At 32.9% G+C, this 24,004-nt stretch overlaps 5 protein-coding genes and 1 pseudogene across 5 annotated transcripts; 4 read left to right on the forward strand and 2 right to left on the reverse strand.

Moving 5' to 3' along the window:
- Positions 1–856: 856 nt before the first annotated feature.
- Positions 857–1,954, reverse strand: LOC142534587 (NEP1-interacting protein 1-like). Its single transcript, XM_075641449.1, has 3 exons — positions 1,808–1,954; positions 1,553–1,720; positions 857–1,241 (listed from the first exon to the last, which is right to left on the reverse strand). Exons 1-3 carry the CDS (start codon positions 1,937–1,939, stop codon positions 1,119–1,121), a joined length of 423 nt encoding a protein of 140 aa, XP_075497564.1. The 5' UTR covers positions 1,940–1,954; the 3' UTR covers positions 857–1,118.
- Positions 1,955–2,650: 696 nt separating this feature from the next.
- On the forward strand, positions 2,651–3,099 carry LOC142534589 (F-box protein At4g35930-like). Its single transcript, XM_075641450.1, has 2 exons — positions 2,651–2,775; positions 2,838–3,099. Exons 1-2 carry the CDS (start codon positions 2,651–2,653, stop codon positions 3,097–3,099), a joined length of 387 nt encoding a protein of 128 aa, XP_075497565.1.
- A 3,339-nt stretch (positions 3,100–6,438) lies between these two features.
- LOC142534590 (la-related protein 1C-like) lies at positions 6,439–9,094 on the forward strand. Its single transcript, XM_075641452.1, has 6 exons — positions 6,439–6,828; positions 7,017–7,581; positions 7,658–7,805; positions 7,903–7,993; positions 8,665–8,736; positions 9,026–9,094. The coding sequence occupies exons 1-6, from the start codon at positions 6,439–6,441 to the stop codon at positions 9,092–9,094; spliced, it is 1,335 nt and encodes a 444-aa protein (XP_075497567.1).
- Positions 9,095–14,000: 4,906 nt separating this feature from the next.
- Positions 14,001–15,615, reverse strand: LOC142534588 (NEP1-interacting protein 1-like; annotated as a pseudogene).
- Positions 15,616–15,795: 180 nt separating this feature from the next.
- Positions 15,796–16,244, forward strand: LOC142534591 (F-box protein At4g35930-like). The gene is made up of 2 exons (XM_075641453.1): positions 15,796–15,920; positions 15,983–16,244. The coding sequence occupies exons 1-2, from the start codon at positions 15,796–15,798 to the stop codon at positions 16,242–16,244; spliced, it is 387 nt and encodes a 128-aa protein (XP_075497568.1).
- A 3,336-nt stretch (positions 16,245–19,580) lies between these two features.
- Positions 19,581–23,682, forward strand: LOC142534592 (la-related protein 1C-like). Its single transcript, XM_075641454.1, has 7 exons — positions 19,581–19,970; positions 20,159–20,717; positions 20,794–20,941; positions 21,039–21,129; positions 21,801–21,871; positions 22,161–22,169; positions 23,553–23,682. Exons 1-7 carry the CDS (start codon positions 19,581–19,583, stop codon positions 23,680–23,682), a joined length of 1,398 nt encoding a protein of 465 aa, XP_075497569.1.
- Positions 23,683–24,004: the final 322 nt, after the last annotated feature.

A 24,004-nucleotide genomic window follows, 5' to 3' on the forward strand; every position in this document is an offset into this window, starting at 1 on the left:
TTTATTTGTAAAATACTAAAAATATTTGCTCAGCCGAGCCTTAATTTGTTTTGGTTCAGAAAATGTAGTTGAGATAATTTTCTCCTAATTTTTATTTTCGATTCCTTGAAAAAAAAAAAAAAAAAGAAGAACCGCTAATAAGATGAATATACTTTTTTTAAAGAAATTATTGCAAAATGAATGATAATGCATTCTTTTTCAAATCCAAAAAGTAAACAGTATAAAGTTGACTGTCCTACTTACGCAGTATTCTATCGATCATGTATGTATGGATTGGGAGGAGGACTCTCCATTCTCATTGATATATCATAAAAAAGTACTTTCATTTTATCTCTTTAGCTTAGGAAAGTTCTTTAAAAAAACTAGCTTTCTCACGGACTTGTAGCCAATTTTAGAATTCTCAAATTTTTCATATGATTGAATTGAAATGGTAGTTTGATTGCTCACTTTCTTGTTAGCCATTGGACTGTGAGAGATTTTTTTCATTACATGGTAAACAGGTGATTTCGATTGTCATAAAAGATAATCTGAAATCCGATGTTATAAATTAAAATACTTACACTTAATAGATTTTTTTTTTTAAAAAAACAAGAATAAAGAGTTACACCAGATGAGCGTTAAAATTAAAATGGTTAGAAAGTGCAAAGCATGGTTGTGAATGAAGTGAAAATCAAGCAAGAAAAATTGAACTTTATTGATAAATAAACTATGGAACAATATTTATAAATGAATAAGAATGAAAATATATTATGCGCCTGTACTAATTTGCATAATTTACGATGATTTATAGGAATAGTCAAATTATCCACGTCATACAAGATGGATACGATACAATGCCATGTAACAACACAACTAGTGATGATAAAGAAAATACTAATAGCAAACAAACATTGTGTGTACGTAGGATCTGTGAGGGAATACAAACCACACCTCAAAATTTTCTTTACAAAATCGTGATCAAGCGCAGAGACCGAACACGAAAGATGTTGCTCAGAAACTACATACATAGAGCTGCACCTAGCCAATCTAAAACTACGGATTTATTGAACAAATAGAGAGGCCGTATACGAGTAAGAGGATATCATCAAGCTGGTGTTTCTCGCCGTACAAAAAGAGCATCAAAATACTCTTCTACACAACGGGCAAGAACCGTGTCTCACCAGCCAAGAGTCGATGCAAGGTAGATGAAACAAGTGGTGACAATGAGGTAAACTTCGCACGGTCTCCCCTAGCTGAAAGTCCTGCGTATATTTAAAAGCATGGGACAGATTCTTCTAAATCAGTTCAACTTGTCGATAAAAGAAGTCTATATACAAAGAGCTCAAACTTTGGCCAACACTTGAATAATTACAATGGCCTCTTCTGAAATTAGGTGGATATAAATGAATACCCACAACGAGTGTAGATGTAGGATGTGTCGTATGCGTAATTGCTTTGTCATAGAAATTACGCAAATTTCATAAATGTCACTATATAGGCCAAAAGTCAAGGTGCACTGATGTAGTTTATCTAACAAGAGACAGATAAAAAGGGAAAGAAATTAGAACAGTACCTGAAGGCAAACAGAACAAGAGACTCCCTCTCCGGAAGTATCAACAATGTCGTCTCTTGCAACCCTTATCTTTGGGAACTTTTCAACTGTGTCTACTAACAAACCATTTGCCCCGCCAGTGTCAAAAATGTCGGGAACGTCTTCAAATGTTGTTTCTACAGCTCCCATCTGATTAACGAAGAAAATTTCGTAAGTCAAAAAAGTAAAAATACTGTCATCCCTATTTCAAAGAAAAGCAATCGAGCAGCATAATACCTGACTTTGCACGGCACTTAGCATAGCTGGACCAATACGCTCGCGGACAAGTCTGCCACTTAGAAGGCTCACTATCACATCAATCTGTACAGTCAGATTATCAGCTCCAAACTCAATCAGATTACTAAACATGCTATAAATCTCGAAGATTGAATGCCAGAATTATCACGTCTGCAATTGAATAGTATTGACTCAAGATTATTAATCCATTCAATAGATAAGACTTACCAAATACAGGAGACACTGTATCCCAGATTCATCGGACTGCCACAAAAGAAGTGATGATTCAAAGACTTCGATGGAGTAAACAGCACCGGATATGGCACCAACCGAAGCCCCTCTAACAAATCCACTTTCTGTCTCTTGGCCAATAAGCGCTCCAGTCATTGCTCCCAATATGGTACCAACTGCATAGCAGGGACAGCTCCTTCATTAGCATAAAGAATAATTCGAGAGAAAGTACTACGATCAACATCCCTCTAAAATTCGGTAGTCGCTGCGTGAGACGTTTCTGAAAAAATAATCATAAGGTGATTGAAAAATCACCTTTAATCAACTCCAAAAACCTATACAGCACAAAATTCACATCCAAACCTACACCACACAATCACAAAGAAAATGAAAACTGCATCCTTGGGGTTCTCAGTATGAATGATGGTTTTCTTCACATTCTCTGTCACCCAAGGTCCAAACATAGCCTAAAATTATAATTTCTTTAAATGTTCTAAATCCCCAAATATGCTGAAAACCCCCAATTTGCGGGACATAGCAAAAACCTAAACCCTAAAACAATAAAAACCACGGGAGAACAAATCAATGTTAAGGAAAAAACACATTATAATTATGGGGTGGGTGAAACCACCAAACCCCTTGAATCGTGATAACCCACCTGCATTAGAAGCGTACGATCAAACCAAAATCAAGAAATTGAATCTACAACCACTCAAACCAAATGGTTCCAATATGTTGTTTGTACTTAAGAAGTCTACTACAAACAAAAAATGTTGAAACATATTGGAACCATTTGCAGCAAGGGAGGTGGAAAAGGAGTGTGGATTGGCAGTCCTCACTCACCCAAGGCACCTAAGCATGGCCCTCGTCCCCCTTCTCGTCTAAAATGCACTGAGATGCGCCAAATTGCAGCTGTTCTCTTCCAAGAATCCCCATTTTCTTCAAAATGTTTGGTGCCATCCTTTTTGCCGAAACCTGTCTGCAAATCCTTGGCTTCTAATAGAGCCCTATTCTACGAGGATGAACTGTGCCAAGCGGTTGCGCAAAACAATCTTCGTTGATTTTTGCTGTTTTCTGGTATTATTTTTGTTCCATATATGTGTATAGCTAGAACATTGGCATGATTGCTTTTGGTATAGTTTCTGGAGATTTGGAGTAGGCCCGCCTGGTGAAATTTTTCTAGTCAGTTTAGGTGCTTGTGAATTTTGGGGCCTAAAGATTCTGTTGTCATAGGAAATCCGCCGAATCAATAAGTGGTTGAACTTCTAGAACTTAAATATCATCTTGACCGTCGGTTGAATTACTGTTTGAACAGTCTAAAACACCCTGTGGATCACCAACTACTGCACCAACGTCGAACTGGTTCCAGGATACATCAAATCCTGCATCAACGTCCAATCTTAGTGGATTTGGAGAAAGAGGTTTTCAAACAAAAAAACTTCTTCGGAAGTCATCTAACAAAGATATTGCCAATCGATTCTGAATTCTCCCAACCGATTATAATGTGCTAGTGCATTAGTAGGGACAATAGATCTAACACAGTAGTCGATTTCAACTGGTTAATAAGACAAGACGAATCTTTAAAATATTTATTTCATTTCATGTTTTCTTATTCTATTAGGGTGTGTTTGGTACAAGTGATGAGATAAATAAATGATTAATTATGCTATAGATAATCAAACATTATGTGATACTATTAAGATTGTTTGGTTCACATTTTGAATATGTGATTAGCTTTTAAATATTGAGTGAGTCTCATGTGAGACCGTCCCACGGATCATAATCCGTGAGACGGGTCAACTCTACCCATATTCACAATAAAAAGTAATACTCTTAGCATAAAAAGTAATACTTTTTCATGGGTAACCCAAATAAGAGATCCGTCTCACAAATACGACCCGTGAGACCGTCTCACACAAGTTTTTGCGTATTAATAAATTTAATATTATACCCTTGTTAAGTTTACTTATTTGTTGTGCTCAAAGCAATACATAATATTAGATAATAATAATAATAATGTTAATAATACGATATTAATAATCTCTGAATTAATATGTGTAAATATCATAAAATTAAATATAATAAAAATAAAAATATTATTGATAAGCATAACCAACATTAAAATTTAGTTTTTATTATTTTATTAAAATATACAAATAAATTATTTTTTTCAAAATAAAAATATATCTTTATATTTTTTAAAGTTTAAATCAAATTAAATAATAATGATATATTAAATATCAGGATCGACATCTAACGTACAACATTCTAAAATAAATTTTTTATTCAAGGCAAAAACTTGTGTGAGACGGTCTCATGGGTCGTATTTTGTGAGACGGATCTCTATTTGGGTCATCCATGAAAAAGTATTACTTTTTATGCTAAGAGTATTACTTTTATTGTGAATATGAGTAGGGTTGACCCGTCTCACAGATTAAGATCCGTGAGACGGTCTCACATAAGACTCACTCTTTATTCAATAAATAATTAACACTCTAAGAAATAAGAGGAGAAAAATGTAATTTATTAAGTTTTGATAGTGTATCTCACTTGATTTGTTAGATTAATAATCAAATAGTTATCTAAAAAATTGGATCTTAAATCGGATCAAAATGATTATTAAAACATCTTAAAATTTTAACCAAATATTGGATAAGTGTTTGACTATTAATCTATCATTGTTTAATCCACTCAACCAAACACACCCTTAGAATATACTTTGAACCTTTCCTATTTTAAATTGATTTTCCATAAACAAAGAACATTTTCATTTACCTAAGAATACAGAGAGAGGGATTCATTTCCTTGTACTAAAATTGTGCTATGATAACGGTACGGTTTATATTTGTTTTAAGAGGCACTTTAGGTTTTGTATTTCATGATTCCGGGACAAATATACAATATTTAATAAAAATATTACCACCGCTAAATTTTTAAATGGATGAGCTTATTGAGGACTTCCGAAAACATGTCTTTGATATTTCTTCTTATATAGAAAATTGAATACTTAAATGAGTTTAAAATGACATAAAATGCACTCTTATAAAAAATCGGTTTTGCCATTTTCATAAAATAAGAGCAAATACGAAGTATTTGTTAGTTGATATAAGAGTTCGTTATGTTGTGGCGTTTACATGTGCATGAGATGTGATAGAATAATATTAGATACAATCATCAACAGGAACACAAAAAAAAGTGATATTTAGAACAAAATGCTACGTGTGTACCATGAATAATCTTATACGACAAAAATCAACTCTTGAACATGTTGAAATCACCTCTATATTCTAGATAGCAGTGCATAGATGAATCAGACCATAATAATAATTCTTAGGGTTGAACCAGTGACAAATACTTGTAGAGCCAATTTTTTCTAATAATTTTTTGGGCTTGAATCAATTAGTACATAAATTATTTAGAACAATTATTACATGTCAATTGACAAAAAAAATCTATTTAGTTTAACGTAGATTTCTATCATGATTTTTATTTAATTAAAAGAATATTTTTGTCAATTGATTTAGAATGATTAAAGCAAATTATAATCTCTATATTATCTAAGAACAGAAGTAACACTCATGTTCTTATTCTCACCATATTTTCAAATTTTGAACATCCAATCCTTATCTATATTTTTGAAAGTATAGTTATGTTATACATTAATTATTATTTATTTAAAGTATGGTATTAAAGATAAATCGGCTATTTTTTTAGGAAAAAATTAATATGACAATAGTAAATATTTATTCTTATTTAGATTATTTATTTTTTTAGTAATTTTAGAGTAAGTTTTTTGTTTTTCTTATCTAATCTTGTATTTGAGTTTTATTTAATTCTATCAAAATTTTCTAGCAAAAAGTTAATGTGAAACAATTTGAAATACAAAGATAAGATCTTCTTAATGATAATTTGGAGATAATTATATCATCACCATATGTCAAAATTTTAAAAGTAAAACTTGATATAACACCTTATAAATCATTAAAGATTTTTCGATTTTTAAAAACATAGGCTTTGTTTTTATAAATAAAAGATATCGGATTTTAAATATCGATTATTTTACTTCTTTGTTTTTTTTTTCGAGATATAAAATATTATTTGTTCCGATATATAAATAAATAAAATTAACCTTTATCTTTTTATCTTGATACTAAATACGTATATCCTAATTAAATCCGAGCTGTAATTATATTTGTCGTAGGAAACTAATTCCCCGCTTCATTGCTCTTATATATGCGGGGAGACTAGAACACTGCACTTTTATTTGCTTCCGAACAAGAAAACGGGCGGAGATAGGCGATTTCGATTTCGAGTGGGAATTTTTGGGTTTTCTTTAATCGATTCGATTGTGTTGGTGGGTTTGATGTTCAGTTGCCTGACCTATTTTTTTGTTTTCTGCAATGGCTACTGCTTCTGACTCCTCCGCCTCTGTTCAATCTGTAAATTCTGTTATTGATCGCCATTCACGGCTCGCGTCGCCTTGTTCATGTTCGAGTATCTCTGATCAGAAGCACGTTTTGCCTTCTGAAATTTTCCTAAACCAATTAATCGCACCACCTGCTAGTTTCTTGGCCGAGGATGGTCAGGCTGAGGGAAGTGAGAATGTTGGTGTAACCAAGAAGTGTGTTTGGAACAATCCTGCTAATGGTGTTGCTCCGCAGGTTGGTGCTTTGATGGGGACAGCATCTTGGCCTGATTTCTCCAAATCAGCTCGTGCTTCCACGAAGGCTTCTTCGAGTTCGACTGATTCTCTTGAAGAACTCTCTCACGAACCAATCATTCTGTCACAGGTTTATTATTTCTGTCATTGTTGTTCTCTATATTTTGGCCCTTTTAATCTACCTGTTCAATTTATCTGATGTTCTTAGTTGCTTGGGTTTTATTATATATGCTTCTAGTGCTATTATGAACTCGATGATCAAGTTTTCGTACAAGTTAGACTGCTTTCCTTACGAAATTTTCTTTTTGTGAATAATAGGGGACGTCAGTTGACTCTTGGTCTTCACAGGAAGTAGCAACAAATTCAGCTTCGAACCATGAATCTCCTATCCGCCAGTGTTCTCCGGAGCTAGGTGGTGACAGGACAAGTCACAGAAACATAACAGCCAACGGCAGCTTTTCTCAAGCACCAAATTCACACAGTTCTGTGGTTGAAGCGTCTCCTTTTAAGCCAGTGAAGTCCAGCATCTCTTCGGGGGTATCTCCTAGGGACAACACACGTTGGGATGTTGGACAGAGAGGAGGATCTCACAGTGGGCATGAGCCACACCATCCGCGTGGTCCTTTTAGAAGGAACAACAGTGGACCGCAACTTCAAGGGAATGGTTCTTCTAATCATGGCCATGGTAGCAAACGATACCAGGAACGTTGGATTGATGATTGGAGCTATAACCATCAATCTTTTGGCAGCAGAGTAAACCTTGCACCCCAGCAGAGTGTCGCCTCTCGGCCCTTCATACGTGGTCCAGTTTCAAGTGCTCCTTTTATTCCTCCACCTCCCCCTGTGGGTGCGCGGCCCTATGGTCCCCCAGTGTTCTACAATGGTGAGGTTTGCTGCTTTGAGATACTTGCTTCTGTAGATTATCTTGCGTGCTAATTATATTTTGTTTCAATTTGCAGATGCTTCATCTTTTACGTATTTTGCTCTTGGACCCCACCCAGGTTCACCCGGGCACATGCCTATGTTTCCATATGCACCAATGTCGTCTCCCATACCTGATCCTCACTTGCCTTCCAAAATTGTGAAACAGATAGATTATTATTTTTGGTATGTTATTTTGTTATGCATACTAAATGATTCATCCGCTCATTGCTGTCTATTTGCGCATGGTATCAACGCTTGGATTTTCACATGTATCTTGCAGTGATGATAATTTGGTGAAGGACACATATTTGCGCCAGAAAATGGATGTGGATGGATGGGTTCCCATAAACTTAATAGCAAGCTTTAAGAAAGTAAGTCGGTCAAATTAATGAAAAATTTCCTGCTTATGCTTATTTCTTTATCCATTTTATCTAAACTTAAACTTGCGATTCTTTTTGATTGTTGGTACATAGAAGAGAAATTTTGAGGCTCTAGATCAGAAAGTTGAAAATATCAAAAGCTTGATTCTTTAATTGGAATTTAGTGAGCAATAGGTTAAGAATTTTGAAATGTTTCGGTTTTGTTAGATTATTCTTGGATGAAATAAAATGACAATTGATATCTAACTGTAATACGCTTGAGTTTATCAGAAGATTTATATTGATATGGAAATGGTAAATTTGTATGACCAAGAATGCACATTAGAATCATGGTACACTCTTTTTAGTTGGTTTCATTAGGTAACAATGATACTATTTTGAGAATGAAGTAGCTTGGACGGGTTAGTTATTCATGTAAGTTGTCTTTGGAGTGGAATTTGGAGATGCCTGATCGGATCAAAAGCATCTCTGGCTGAAAATCTTGCCTGCCATGATTTGAAACACCAAATCGACTGTTAGTGCTGCCATTTAACCTCTTATCATAGTCACAGAGGCAGCTGGATATTTTATGGCTGATCATATCAAACTTTTTAAATGATTTGCCACCTATTACGATGAGACTTAACTATGAATACTAATATTATACATTCTCAATTTTTCAGATTAGGGAGCTGACAGACAATGTCCAACTTATATTGGATGCTTTGCGAGCTTCGAATGTGGTGGAAATACAGGTGAAATGTATCGCATATTTGATCCTCGCAATACCACTTTTCTTATAGTAAATCTTTTACTAGTAGTGTAGTCCAAAATTTTACTGAAAAAACAAGTGAATATGCGATTAACTTATGAGCAAAATCTGTAATATCCCCTTTTCAGCTTTCTCATGCGACTTGTTCTATATATCTATAGACTTGTTATCCTTTGGGTATTTTGTAGACATTTCATCCCACGACATGCACTTTAGATAGAGTATTGGTGGTTTCTAACTCATCTAGGCGATTTTTTTTCTTACTCTTGCAGGGAGAAAAGGTGAGGAGGAAGGGTAATTGGAGAAAATGGATAATGCCAACCTTCTTGTATTCTACATGATCAAGTCCTCAATTTCTTTAATGAGCAATATAGGTTAAGAAGTAAAATCATTGAACGAGGAAACAACTGGTTCTTTAGTGGTTTTTTTAAAATACAATTGTGCATTTTACGATGTCCTTTTACCAAGTACTCTAATATTTTGCCAAAAATTAATTTCCCGTCAAAATGTTATTTCTAAAAAAGAAAAGATATATCATTAATATTGAAATATATGTACTACAATAAATGATAATTTCAATTATTGTTTGTATTGATTATATCAATTCATTTAGTTCAAATTTGAATTTAATTCATTTTATATTAATTAAAATATAATTTATATTATATATTTTTATTATTTTTTATTCAAATTGAAACTAAACTTTATTGAAAATATAAACTAAATTAAAATTTTTTACATTGATTATATCAATCAATTTAATTTGTGATATGATTTGTGTTACTATGATATATTTAATTTTTATTACAAACTGTATAAATAAATTTTAAACACAAATGATTGCAATGTTATATATATATATATCACTCATCCATTCGATGTGTAATTTTTCTATATTTCATCACATCCAATAGATGAGTGACACCTCATCGGTGCTCACAAAAGTGTGTACGGTAGGTGTGCAGATATCAAAATTAATTATATGTGTGTGTACTGTAATAAATGACACTTTAATTATTGTTTGCATTGATTATATCAATTCATTTAATTCAATTTTGAATTTATTTAATTTTTGTATTAATTCAAATGTAATTTATGTATTATATGTTTTTTATTTTTTTCTCAAATTGAAACTAATCGAAGATAGCCTAAATTGGGGCAATCCATGGTATTTTTCGATTTCTAGATAATTCAATGTTAAGTGTTGTACAATTATGCCAAGGAAATGGGAATCATGCTGGCTGCGGATCAACTTTTGAAAACTAGATAGATATCGAGCACATAATTAAACAAGAATAAAATGTTATAAAATTTTTGAAATATATTTATACAGATGGATTTATTATATATTTCGAGCATGTTTTAGTTTGATATTTTTGAGTATAAGAATAATGTGGGAGCATGTTTTAGTTTGATATTTCGGAGAATATATCACCCAAATAAATCATATACTCTTGCTAATATACTATCCTCCAAAAATTAGATTTACTAGTATTTATCCATTATATACTATCCTCCAAAAATTAGATTAACTTATGAGCAAAATCTGTTAATATCCCCTTTTCAGCTTTCTCATCCGACTTGTTCTATATATCTATATATCCTTTGGGTATTTTGTAGACATTTCATCCCACAACATGCACTTTAGATAGAGCATCGGTGCTTTCTAACTTATCTAGGCGATTTTTTTCTTACTCTTGCAGGGAGGAAAGGTGAGGAGGAAGGGTAACTGGAGAAAATGGATAATTCCAACCATCATGTTTCCTACAGATCAAGTCCTCATTCTCTCAATATTTCTAGTCTGCATATAATGATGAAAAGACAAACACGTAGTTTCTAGCGATACTATTATCATAGGTGGGGACTTTGAACACCAACAACTCTATATTTTAGGCTGCTTTTCAGAGTTTGTGGTGGTCTCTAACTCATCTAGGCGATTTTTTTTCTTACTCTTGCAGGTAGAATAGGTGAGTAGGAAGGGTTACTGGAGAAAATGGATAATGCCAACTATCCTGTATTCTACAGGATCAAGTCCTCAATCTCTCAATATTTCTAATCTGCATATACATGATAAAAAGACTAACACAATTTCTAGCTATATTTTAGCCACCGTCGGAAGATATTGGTTTACTTCCACTTATTTCTTATAGTCGTTGGTAATTTAGTTGGATTCGTGATTGTCCAGAGTCTATTGCCTCTCTTTTTTTTATTTTTTTTCCCCAGAAACATCTTATATTATATTGAAATGTTGGATATGAATATTTTCTGTTTGGTTTTTATGTGATTTATTTTTACTAATTGCATCTTTATCACTGCAAAATTATAGATATTTTCAATAAAATATATTTGAAAATCTATAAAGTACTAAAGAAAATATTTCATCTAACCCACATAGCGATTAATGTGTGGCCACGAGCATTAAATAAATATTTTTTTTATAATATAAATTGTTACGGTGAAAATAGTTTGAATCATACTCAAAATTAGTTTACTACGTACGTTTTGGTTTTGAGCCGAGTATGATATTTTTGAAATTATATATATAATGGATCAACACTAGTAAATCTAATTTTTGGAGGATAGTATAGCAAGAGTAAATGATTTATTTGGTGATATATACTCCGAAATATCAAACTAAAACAAGCTCCAACATTATTCAAGCTCAATATCAAACTAAAACATGCTCGAAATATATAAATAAATCCATCTGTACAAATATATTTCAAAATATTTTATAACATTTATTCTTGTTTAATTACGTGCTCGATATCTATCTAGTTTTCAAAAGTTGATCCGCAGCCAGCATGATTCCCATTTCCTTGGAATAATTGTACAACACTTAACATTGAATTTTCTAAATCGAAAAATACCATGAATTGCTCCCATTTAGGCTATATTCGACTAGTCGTTTAACAGAAGCTTTCGAGCGTGAACAGTGAGGTGCACTGGGCAAGTGCGTGCGTGCGTGCATGCATTGCAAGGCTAAGCGTGCTTGTCTTCGGACGATAACCCCTCGAACGAGGGCTTGCAACTTCACCAGACTTTTCTGAATGCCTTTCTAGCCTGTATAAATATATGCAAACATGCATTATGTTATCATAAGTAATATATGGTTTAGGGCATGTTTGTCCAATAAGTCTGACCAAAATAGATTTTGATTATCTGTTTATTAAAAGTAGGAATTACTAAAATAATTTGTCATTGTCCGTATTTGGAATCATTTTTTCGCCTGAGTGCTGCCATGTTTTCAAACGTATGGATAATATTCAATACTATGTTATGAGATACAAAGGAAGACAAGTTATTACATTAAGAACAAATTTTGACTCATAAAATAATCAAATTTCAATTCAAGCCAACTTACAAGATCATTTTCGTCTTTTCTAACAAAATTCTCTCTATATATATATGTGTGCGCGCGAATAAGTAAGACAACCATATCTTCTCTTGACAAGAAATCTGTACCCATAGTCTCTTCATACAAGATGTTGCTTATTTCATTGCTGAATCTTCCTTTTGTTGTTGTTGTGCACAATCACAATACTAGAATCGCTTTCGTGATCGGATGATGATCGTTGGAAAAGTTTTTTCACGACGATTCGAGATAGAGGTTTTTTCCGTTTCCTGTAATGAAACCCATTTTGGCTGTCGGCTTTGAGATTTAAGAATTGTTAAATGTTGGGACTATTCAAGAGTAGAGAGGGGAATGAGTTGAGTGGGTAGCATGTTCTTCTATCATCGTGCATGGATGAATTGTTTGGGTCTTTTGTCGTGTATCTCTCGCGAAATACCTATATTGCCCTTGCTAAACACGTTTGTTTTGGATTTCACGGTGGTTCTTAGTTCATATTTCAGGTATGGAACTGAAATTTGAATCAAGAAAGATTTTAAAGTTTGAAATCGGTCATTTTTTTTGTAGGGAAAAAATAAACTTTTCGATCTATTAACTTGTTACATTTTGAGTTTTGATCGACTAAATATTTAAAATTTTACTTTAGTATAACTTCAAATAAATTGCTAACAATACCGAATTTTTTTTGTAAAGATTGAATTATTATTATTATTTTTTTTGAAAAGATTGAATTAGTTTTGGTCTTATCAATGACATGTATTTTGGACCTTCATACAGAAGTAATTGCGTAACTATGCAATATTTTGTGAAAAGTAAAAATAATTTCAACGTCTCGATACCATAAAGATTTGAAGTTGTTTTAAGAACAAATATGCATTTGGACATATATTTAAAATCGTTTTATAATTAAAAAGTAGTATGTTTCGATTTTTATCGTTACCTTTATTTCTAAAAATATAAAAAAAAAACTCTCAATTGTTCTTTGTAGAACACCTTTTTAAAAATATTTCACAAAAAATTTATCCAAACACATGCTTTTATTTTTTATTTGTAAAATACTAAAAATATTTGCTCAGCCGAGCCTTAATTTGTTTTGGTTCAGAAAATGTAGTTGAGATAATTTTCTCCTAATTTTTATTTTCGATTCCTTGAAAAAAAAAAAAAAAAAGAACCGCTAATAATGAATATACTTTTTTTAAAGAAATTATTGCAAAATGAATGATAATGCATTCTTTTTCAAATCCAAAAAGTAAACAGTATAAAGTTGACTGTCCTACTTACGCAGTATTCTATCGATCATGTATGTATGGATTGGGAGGAGGACTCTCCATTCTCATTGATATATCATAAAAAAGTACTTTCATTTTATCTCTTTAGCTTAGGAAAGTTCTTTAAAAAAACTAGCTTTCTCACGGACTTGTAGCCAATTTTAGAATTCTCAAATTTTTCATATGATTGAATTGAAATGGTAGTTTGATTGCTCACTTTCTTGTTAGCCATTGGAGTGAGAGATTTTTTTCATTACATGGTAAACAGGTGATTTCGATTGTCATAAAAGATAATCTGAAATCCGATGTTATAAATTAAAATACTTACACTTAATAGATTTTTTTTTTAAAAAAAACAAGAATAAAGAGTTACACCAGATGAGCGTTAAAATTAAAATGGTTAGAAAGTGCAAAGCATGGTTGTGAATGAAGTGAAAATCAAGCAAGAAAAATTGAACTTTATTGATAAATAAACTATGGAACAATATTTATAAATGAATAAGAATGAAAATATATTATGCGCCTGTACTAATTTGCATAATTTACGATGATTTATAGGAATAGTCAAATTATCCACGTCATACAAGATGGATACGATACAATGCCATGTAACAACACAACTAGTGATGATAAAGAAAATACTAATAGCAAACAAACATTGTGTGTACGTAGGATCTGTGAGGGAATACAAACCACACCTCAAAATTTTCTTTACAAAATCGTGATCAAGCGCAGAGACCGAACACGAAAGATGTTGCTCAGAAACTACATACATAGAGCTGCACCTAGCCAATCTAAAACTACGGATTTATTGAACAAATAGAGAGGCCGTATACGAGTAAGAGGATATCATCAAGCTGGTGTTTCTCGCCGTACAAAAAGAGCATCAAAATACTCTTCTACACAACGGGCAAGAACCGTGTCTCACCGCCAAGAGTCGATGCAAGGTAGATGAAACAAGTGGTGACAATGAGGTAAACTTCGCACGGTCTCCCCTAGCTGAAAGTCCTGCGTATATTTAAAAGCATGGGACAGATTCTTCTAAATCAGTTCAACTTGTCGATAAAAGAAGTCTATATACAAAGAGCTCAAACTTTGGCCAACACTTGAATAATTACAATGGCCTCTTCTGAAATTAGGTGGATATAAATGAATACCCACAACGAGTGTAGATGTAGGATGTGTCGTATGCGTAATTGCTTTGTCATAGAAATTACGCAAATTTCATAAATGTCACTATATAGGCCAAAAGTCAAGGTGCACTGATGTAGTTTATCTAACAAGAGACAGATAAAAAGGGAAAGAAATTAGAACAGTACCTGAAGGCAAACAGAACAAGAGACTCCCTCTCCGGAAGTATCAACAATGTCGTCTCTTGCAACCCTTATCTTTGGGAACTTTTCAACTGTGTCTACTAACAAACCATTTGCCCCGCCAGTGTCAAAAATGTCGGGAACGTCTTCAAATGTTGTTTCTACAGCTCCCATCTGATTAACGAAGAAAATTTCGTAAGTCAAAAAAGTAAAAATACTGTCATCCCTATTTCAAAGAAAAGCAATCGAGCAGCATAATACCTGACTTTGCACGGCACTTAGCATAGCTGGACCAATACGCTCGCGGACAAGTCTGCCACTTAGAAGGCTCACTATCACATCAATCTGTACAGTCAGATTATCAGCTCCAAACTCAATCAGATTACTAAACATGCTATAAATCTCGAAGATTGAATGCCAGAATTATCACGTCTGCAATTGAATAGTATTGACTCAAGATTATTAATCCATTCAATAGATAAGACTTACCAAATACAGGAGACACTGTATCCCAGATTCATCGGACTGCCACAAAAGAAGTGATGATTCAAAGACTTCGATGGAGTAAACAGCACCGGATATGGCACCAACCGAAGCCCCTCTAACAAATCCACTTTCTGTCTCTTGGCCAATAAGCGCTCCAGTCATTGCTCCCAATATGGTACCAACTGCATAGCAGGGACAGCTCCTTCATTAGCATAAAGAATAATTCGAGAGAAAGTACTACTAAAGATCAACATCCCTCTAAAATTCGGTAGTCGCTGCGTGAGACGTTTCTGAAAAAAATAATCATAAGGTGATTGAAAAATCACCTTTAATCAACTCCAAAAACCTATACAGCACAAAATTCACATCCAAAATCCTACACCACACAATCACAAAGAAAATGAAAACTGCATCCTTGGGGTTCTCAGTATGAATGATGGTTTTCTTCACATTCTCTGTCACCCAAGGTCCAAACATAGCCTAAAATTAATTTCTTTAAATGTTCTAAATCCCCAAATATGCTGAAAACCCCCAATTTGCGGGACATAGCAAAAACCTAAACCCTAAAACAATAAAAACCACGGGAGAACAAATCAATGTTAAGGAAAAAACACATTATAATTATGGGGTGGGTGAAACCACCAAACCCCTTGAATCGTGATAACCCACCTGCATTAGAAGCGTACGATCAAACCAAAATCAAGAAATTGAATCTACAACCACTCAAACCAAATGGTTCCAATATGTTGTTTGTACTTAAGAAGTCTACTACAAACAAAAAATGTTGAAACATATTGGAACCATTTGCAGCAAGGGAGGTGGAAAAGGAGTGTGGATTGGCAGTCCTCACTCACCCAAGGCACCTAAGCATGGCCCTCGTCCCCCTTCTCGTCTAAAATGCACTGAGATGCGCCAAATTGCAGCTGTTCTCTTCCAAGAATCCCCATTTTCTTCAAAATGTTTGGTGCCATCCTTTTTGCCGAAACCTGTCTGCAAATCCTTGGCTTCTAATAGAGCCCTATTCTACGAGGATGAACTGTGCCAAGCGGTTGCGCAAAACAATCTTCGTTGATTTTTGCTGTTTTCTGGTATTATTTTTGTTCCATATATGTGTATAGCTAGAACATTGGCATGATTGCTTTTGGTATAGTTTCTGGAGATTTGGAGTAGGCCCGCCTGGTGAAATTTTTCTAGTCAGTTTAGGTGCTTGTGAATTTTGGGGCCTAAAGATTCTGTTGTCATAGGAAATCCGCCGAATCAATAAGTGGTTGAACTTCTAGAACTTAAATATCATCTTGACCGTCGGTTGAATTACTGTTTGAACAGTCTAAAACACCCTGTGGATCACCAACTACTGCACCAACGTCGAACTGGTTCCAGGATACATCAAATCCTGCATCAACGTCCAATCTTAGTGGATTTGGAGAAAGAGGTTTTCAAACAAAAAAACTTCTTCGGAAGTCATCTAACAAAGATATTGCCAATCGATTCTGAATTCTCCCAACCGATTATAATGTGCTAGTGCATTAGTAGGGACAATAGATCTAACACAGTAGTCGATTTCAACTGGTTAATAAGACAAGACGAATCTTTAAAATATTTATTTCATTTCATGTTTCTTATTCTATTAGGGTGTGTTTGGTACAAGTGATGAGATAAATAAATGATTAATTATGCTATAGATAATCAAACATTATGTGATACTATTAAGATTGTTTGGTTCAACATTTTGAATATGTGATTAGCTTTTAAATATTGAGTGAGTCTCATGTGAGACCGTCCCACGGATCATAATCCGTGAGACGGGTCAACTCTACCCATATTCACAATAAAAAGTAATACTCTTAGCATAAAAAGTAATACTTTTTCATGGGTAACCCAAATAAGAGATCCGTCTCACAAATACGACCCGTGAGACCGTCTCACACAAGTTTTTGCGTATTAATAAATTTAATATTATACCCTTGTTAAGTTTACTTATTTGTTGTGCTCAAAGCAATACATAATATTAGATAATTAATAATAATGTTAATAATGACGATATTAATAATCTTGAATTAATATGTGTAAATATCATAAAATTAAATATAATAAAAATAAAAATATTATTGATAAGCATAACCAACATTAAAATTTAGTTTTTATTATTTTATTAAAATATATACAAATAAATTATTTTTTTCAAAATAAAAATATATCTTTATATTTTTTAAAGTTTAAATCAAATTAAATAATAATGATATATTAAATATCAGGATCGACATCTAACGTACAACATTCTAAAATAAATTTTTTATTCAAGGCAAAAACTTGTGTGAGACGGTCTCATGGGTCGTATTTTGTGAGACGGATCTCTATTTGGGTCATCCATGAAAAAGTATTATTTTTATGCTAAGAGTATTACTTTTATTGTGAATATGAGTAGGGTTGACCCGTCTCACAGATTAAGATCCGTGAGACGGTCTCACATAAGACTCACTCTTTATTCAATAAATAACTTAACACTCTAAGAAATAAGAGGAGAAAAATGTAATTTATTAAGTTTTGATAGTGTATCTCACTTGATTTGTTAGATTAATATCAAATAGTTATCTAAAAAATTGGATCTTAAATCGGATCAAAATGATTATTAAAACATCTTAAAATTTTAACCAAATATTGGATAAGTGTTTGACTATTAATCTATCATTGTTTAATCCACTCAACCAAACACACCCTTAGAATATACTTTGAACCTTTCCTATTTTAAATTGATTTTCCATAAACAAAGAACATTTTCATTTACCTAAGAATACAGAGAGAGGGATTCATTTCCTTGTACTAAAATTGTGCTATGATAACGGTACGGTTTATATTTTGTTTTAAGAGGCACTTTAGGTTTTGTATTTCATGATTCCGGGACAAATATACATATTTAATAAAAATTTACCACCAAATTTTTAAATGGATGAGCTTATTGAGGACTTCTGAAAACATGTCTTTGATATTTCTTCTTATATAGAAAATTGAACACTTAAATGAGTTTATAATGACATAAAATGCACTCTTATAAAAATCGGTTTTGCCATTTTCATAAAATAAGAGCAAATACGAAGTATTTGTTAGTTGATATAAGAGTTCGTTATGTTGTGGCGTTTACATGTGCATGAGATGTGATAGAATAATATTAGATACAATCATCAACAGGAACACAAAAAAATAAGTGATATTTAGAACAAAATGCTACGTGTGTACCATGAATAATCTTATACGACAAAAATCAACTCTTGAACATGTTGAAATCACCTCTATATTCTAGATAGCAGTGCATAGATGAATCAGACCATAATAATAATTCTTAGGGTTGAACTAGTGACAAATACTTGTAGAGCCAATTTTTTCTAATAATTTTTTGGGCTTGAATCAATTAGTACATAAATTATTTAGAACAATTATTACATGTCAATTGACAAAAAAAATCTATTTAGTTTAACGTAGATTTCTATCATGATTTTTATTTAATTAAAAGAATATTTTTGTCAATTGATTTAGAATGATTAAAGCAAATTATAATCTCTATATTATCTAAGAACAGAAGTAACACTCATGTTCTTATTCTCACCATATTTTCAAATTTTGAACATCCAATCCTTATCTATATTTTTGAAAGTATAGTTATGTTATACATTAATTATTATTTATTTAAAGTATGGTATTAAAGATAAATCGGCTATTTTTTTAGGAAAAAATTAATATGACAATAGTAAATATTTTTTCTTATTTAGATTATTTATTTTTTAGTAATTTTAGAGTAAGTTTTTTGTTTTTCTTATCTAATCTTGTATTTGAGTTTTATTTAATTCTATCAAAATTTTCTAGCAAAAAGTTAATGTGAAACAATTTGAAATACAAAGATAAGATCTTCTTAATGATAATTTGGAGATAAATTATATCATCACCATATGTCAAAATTTTAAAAGTAAAACTTGATATAAATCACCTTATAAATCATTAAAGATTTTTCGATTTTTAAAAACATAGGCTTTGTTTTTATAAATAAAAGATATCGGATTTTAAATATCGATTATTTTACTTCTTTGTTTTTTTTCGAGATATAAAATATTATTTGTTCCGATATATAAATAAATAAAATTAACCTTTATCTTTTTATCTTGATACTAAATACGTATATCCTAATTAAATCCGAGCTGTAATTATATTTGTCGTAGGAAACTAATTCCCCGCTTCATTGCTCTATATATATGCGGGGAGACTAGAACACTGCACTTTTATTTGCTTCCGAACAAGAAAACGGGCGGAGATAGGCGATTTCGATTTCGAGTGGGAATTTTTGGGTTTTCTTTAATCGATTCGATTGTGTTGGTGGGTTTGATGTTCAGTTGCCTGACCTATTTTTTTGTTTTCTGCAATGGCTACTGCTTCTGACTCCTCCGCCTCTGTTCAATCTGTAAATTCTGTTATTGATCGCCATTCACGGCTCGCGTCGCCTTGTTCATGTTCGAGTATCTCTGATCAGAAGCACGTTTTGCCTTCTGAAATTTTCCTAAACCAATTAATCGCACCACCTGCTAGTTTCTTGGCCGAGGATGGTCAGGCTGAGGGAAGTGAGAATGTTGGTGTAACCAAGAAGTGTGTTTGGAACAATCCTGCTAATGGTGTTGCTCCGCAGGTTGGTGCTTTGATGGGGACAGCATCTTGGCCTGATTTCTCCAAATCAGCTCGTGCTTCCACGAAGGCTTCTTCGAGTTCGACTGATTCTCTTGAAGAACTCTCTCACGAACCAATCATTCTGTCACAGGTTTATTATTTCTGTCATTGTTGTTCTCTATATTTTGGCCCTTTTAATCTACCTGTTCAATTTATCTGATGTTCTTAGTTGCTTGGGTTTTATTATATATGCTTCTAGTGCTATTATGAACTCGATGATCAAGTTTTCGTACAAGTTAGACTGCTTTCCTTACGAAATTTTCTTTTTGTGAATAATAGGGGACGTCAGTTGACTCTTGGTCTTCACAGGAAGTAGCAACAAATTCAGCTTCGAACCATGAATCTCCTATCCGCCAGTGTTCTCTAGGTGGTGACAGGACAAGTCACAGAAACATAACAGCCAACGGCAGCTTTTCTCAAGCACCAAATTCACACAGTTCTGTGGTTGAAGCGTCTCCTTTTAAGCCAGTGAAGTCCAGCATCTCTTCGGGGGTATCTCCTAGGGACAACACACGTTGGGATGTTGGACAGAGAGGAGGATCTCACAGTGGGCATGAGCCACACCATCCGCGTGGTCCTTTTAGAAGGAACAACAGTGGACCGCAACTTCAAGGGAATGGTTCTTCTAATCATGGCCATGGTAGCAAACGATACCAGGAACGTTGGATTGATGATTGGAGCTATAACCATCAATCTTTTGGCAGCAGAGTAAACCTTGCACCCCAGCAGAGTGTCGCCTCTCGGCCCTTCATACGTGGTCCAGTTTCAAGTGCTCCTTTTATTCCTCCACCTCCCCCTGTGGGTGCGCGGCCCTATGGTCCCCCAGTGTTCTACAATGGTGAGGTTTGCTGCTTTGAGATACTTGCTTCTGTAGATTATCTTGCGTGCTAATTATATTTTGTTTCAATTTGCAGATGCTTCATCTTTTACGTATTTTGCTCTTGGACCCCACCCAGGTTCACCCGGGCACATGCCTATGTTTCCATATGCACCAATGTCGTCTCCCATACCTGATCCTCACTTGCCTTCCAAAATTGTGAAACAGATAGATTATTATTTTTGGTATGTTATTTTGTTATGCATACTAAATGATTCATCCGCTCATTGCTGTCTATTTGCGCATGGTATCAACGCTTGGATTTTCACATGTATCTTGCAGTGATGATAATTTGGTGAAGGACACATATTTGCGCCAGAAAATGGATGTGGATGGATGGGTTCCCATAAACTTAATAGCAAGCTTTAAGAAAGTAAGTCGGTCAAATTAATGAAAAATTTCCTGCTTATGCTTATTTCTTTATCCATTTTATCTAAACTTAAACTTGCGATTCTTTTTTGATTGTTGGTACATAGAAGAAAATTTTGAGGCTCTAGATCAGAAAGTTGAAAATATCAAAAGCTTGATTCTTTAATTGGAATTTAGTGAGCAATATAGGTTAAGAATTTTGAAATGTTTCGGTTTTGTTAGATTATTCTTGGATGAAATAAAATGACAATTGATATCTAACTGTAATACGCTTGAGTTTATCAAAGATTTATATTGATATGGAAATGGTAAATTTGTATGACCAAGAATGCACATTAGAATCATGGTACACTCTTTTTAGTTGGTTTCATTAGGTAACAATGATACTATTTTGAGAATGAAGTAGCTTGGACGGGTTAGTTATTCATGTAAGTTGTCTTTGGAGTGGAATTTGGAGATGCCTGATCGGATCAAAAGCATCTCTGGCTGAAATCTTGCCTGCCATGATTTGAAACACCAAATCGACTGTTAGTGCTGCCATTTAACCTCTTATCATAGTCACAGAGGCAGCTGGATATTTTATGGCTGATCATATCAAACTTTTTAAATGATTTGCCACCTATTACGATGAGACTTAACTATGAATACTAATATTATACATTCTCAATTTTTCAGATTAGGGAGCTGACAGACAATGTCCAACTTATATTGGATGCTTTGCGAGCTTCGAATGTGTGGAAATACAGGTGAAATGTATCGCATATTGATCCTCGCAATACCACTTTTCTTATAGTAAATCTTTTACTAGTAGTGTAGTCCAAAATTTTACTGAAAAAACAAGTGAATATGCGATTAACTTATGAGCAAAATCTGCTAATATCCCCTTTTCAGCTTTCTCATGCGACTTGTTCTATATATCTATAGACTTGTTATCCTTTGGGTATTTTGTAGACATTTCATCCCACGACATGCACTTTAGATAGAGTATTGGTGGTTTCTAACTCATCTAGGCGATTTTTTTTCTTACTCTTGCAGGGAGAAAAGGTGAGGAGGAAGGGTAATTGGAGAAAATGGATAATGCCAACCTTCTTGTATTCTACATGATCAAGTCCTCAATTTCTTAATGAGCAATATAGGTTAAGAATAAAATCATTGAACGGGAAACAACTGGTTCTTTAGTGGTTTTTTTAAAATACAATTGTGCATTTTACGATGTCCTTTTACCAAGTACTCTATATTTTCCAAAAATATTAATTTCCGTCAAAATGTTTTTCTAAAAAAGAAAAGATATATCATTAATATTGAAATATATGTACTACAATAAATGATAATTTCAATTATTGTTTGTATTGATTATATCAATTCATTTAGTTCAAATTTGAATTTAATTCATTTTTATATTAATTAAAATATAATTTATATATATATTTTTTTATTATTTTTTTATTCAAATTGAAACTAAACTTTATTGAAAATATAAACTAAATTAAAATTTTTTTACATTGATTATATCAATCAATTTAATTTGTGATATGATTTGTGTTACTATGATATATTTAATTTTTATTACAAACTGTATAATAAATTTTAAACACAAATGATTGCAATGTTATATATATATATATATCACTCATCCATTCGATGTGTAATTTTTCTATATTTCATCACATCCAATAGATGAGTGACACCTCATCGGTGCTCACAAAAGTGTGTACGGTAGGTGTGCAGATATCAAAATTAATTATATATGTGTGTGTACTGTAATAAATGACCACTTTAATTATTGTTTGCATTGATTATATCAATTCATTTAATTCAATTTTGAATTTATTTAATTTTGTATTAATTCAAATGTAATTTATGTATATATGTTTTTTATTTTTTTACTCAAATTGAAACTAATCGAAGATAGCCTAAATTGGGGCAATCCATGGTATTTTTCGATTTCTAGATAATTCAATGTTAAGAATGGGAATCATGCAACTTTTGAAAACTAGATAGATATCGAGCACATAATTAAACAAGAATAAAATGTTATAAAATATTTTGAAATAATTTATACAGATGGATTTATTTATATATTTCGAGCATGTTTTAGTTTGATATTTTTGAGTATAAGAATAATGTGGGAGCATGTTTTAGTTTGATATTTCGGAGAATATATCACCCAAATAAATCATATACTCTTGCTAATATACTATCCTCCAAAAATTAGATTTACTAGTATTTATCCATTATATCCTCCAAAATTAGATTAACTTAAGAGCAAAATCTGTTAATATCCCCTTTTCAGCTTTCTCATCCGACTTGTTCTATATATCTATATCCTTCGGGTATTTTGTAGACATTTCATCCCACAACATGCACTTTAGATAGAGCATCGGTGCTTTCTAACTTATCTAGGCGATTTTTTTCTTACTCTTGCAGGGTGAGGAGGAAGGGTAACTGGAGAAAATGGATAATTCCAACCATCATGTTTCCTACAGAATCAAGTCCTCATTCTCTCAATATTTCTAGTCTGCATATAAATGATGAAAAGACAAAACGTAGTTTCTAGCGATACTATTATCATAAGTGGGGACTTTGAACACACAACAACTCTATATTTTAGGCTGCTTTTCAGTTTGTGGTGGTCTCTAACTCATCTAGGCGATTTTTTTTCTTACTCTTGCAGGTAGAATAGGTGAGTAGGAAGGGTTACTGGAGAAAATGGATAATGCCAACTATCCTGTATTCTACAGGATCAAGTCCTCAATCTCTCAATATTTCTAATCTGCATATACATGATAAAAAGACTAACACAATTTCTAGCTATATTTTAGCCACCGTCGGAAGATATTGGTTTACTTCCACTTATTTCTTATAGTCGTTGGTAATTT

The sequence above is a fragment of the Primulina tabacum genome, unplaced genomic scaffold (genome assembly GCF_025594145.1).
Source record: "Primulina tabacum isolate GXHZ01 unplaced genomic scaffold, ASM2559414v2 Contig610, whole genome shotgun sequence".
In the NCBI taxonomy this organism is placed as follows: domain Eukaryota; kingdom Viridiplantae; phylum Streptophyta; class Magnoliopsida; order Lamiales; family Gesneriaceae; genus Primulina; species Primulina tabacum.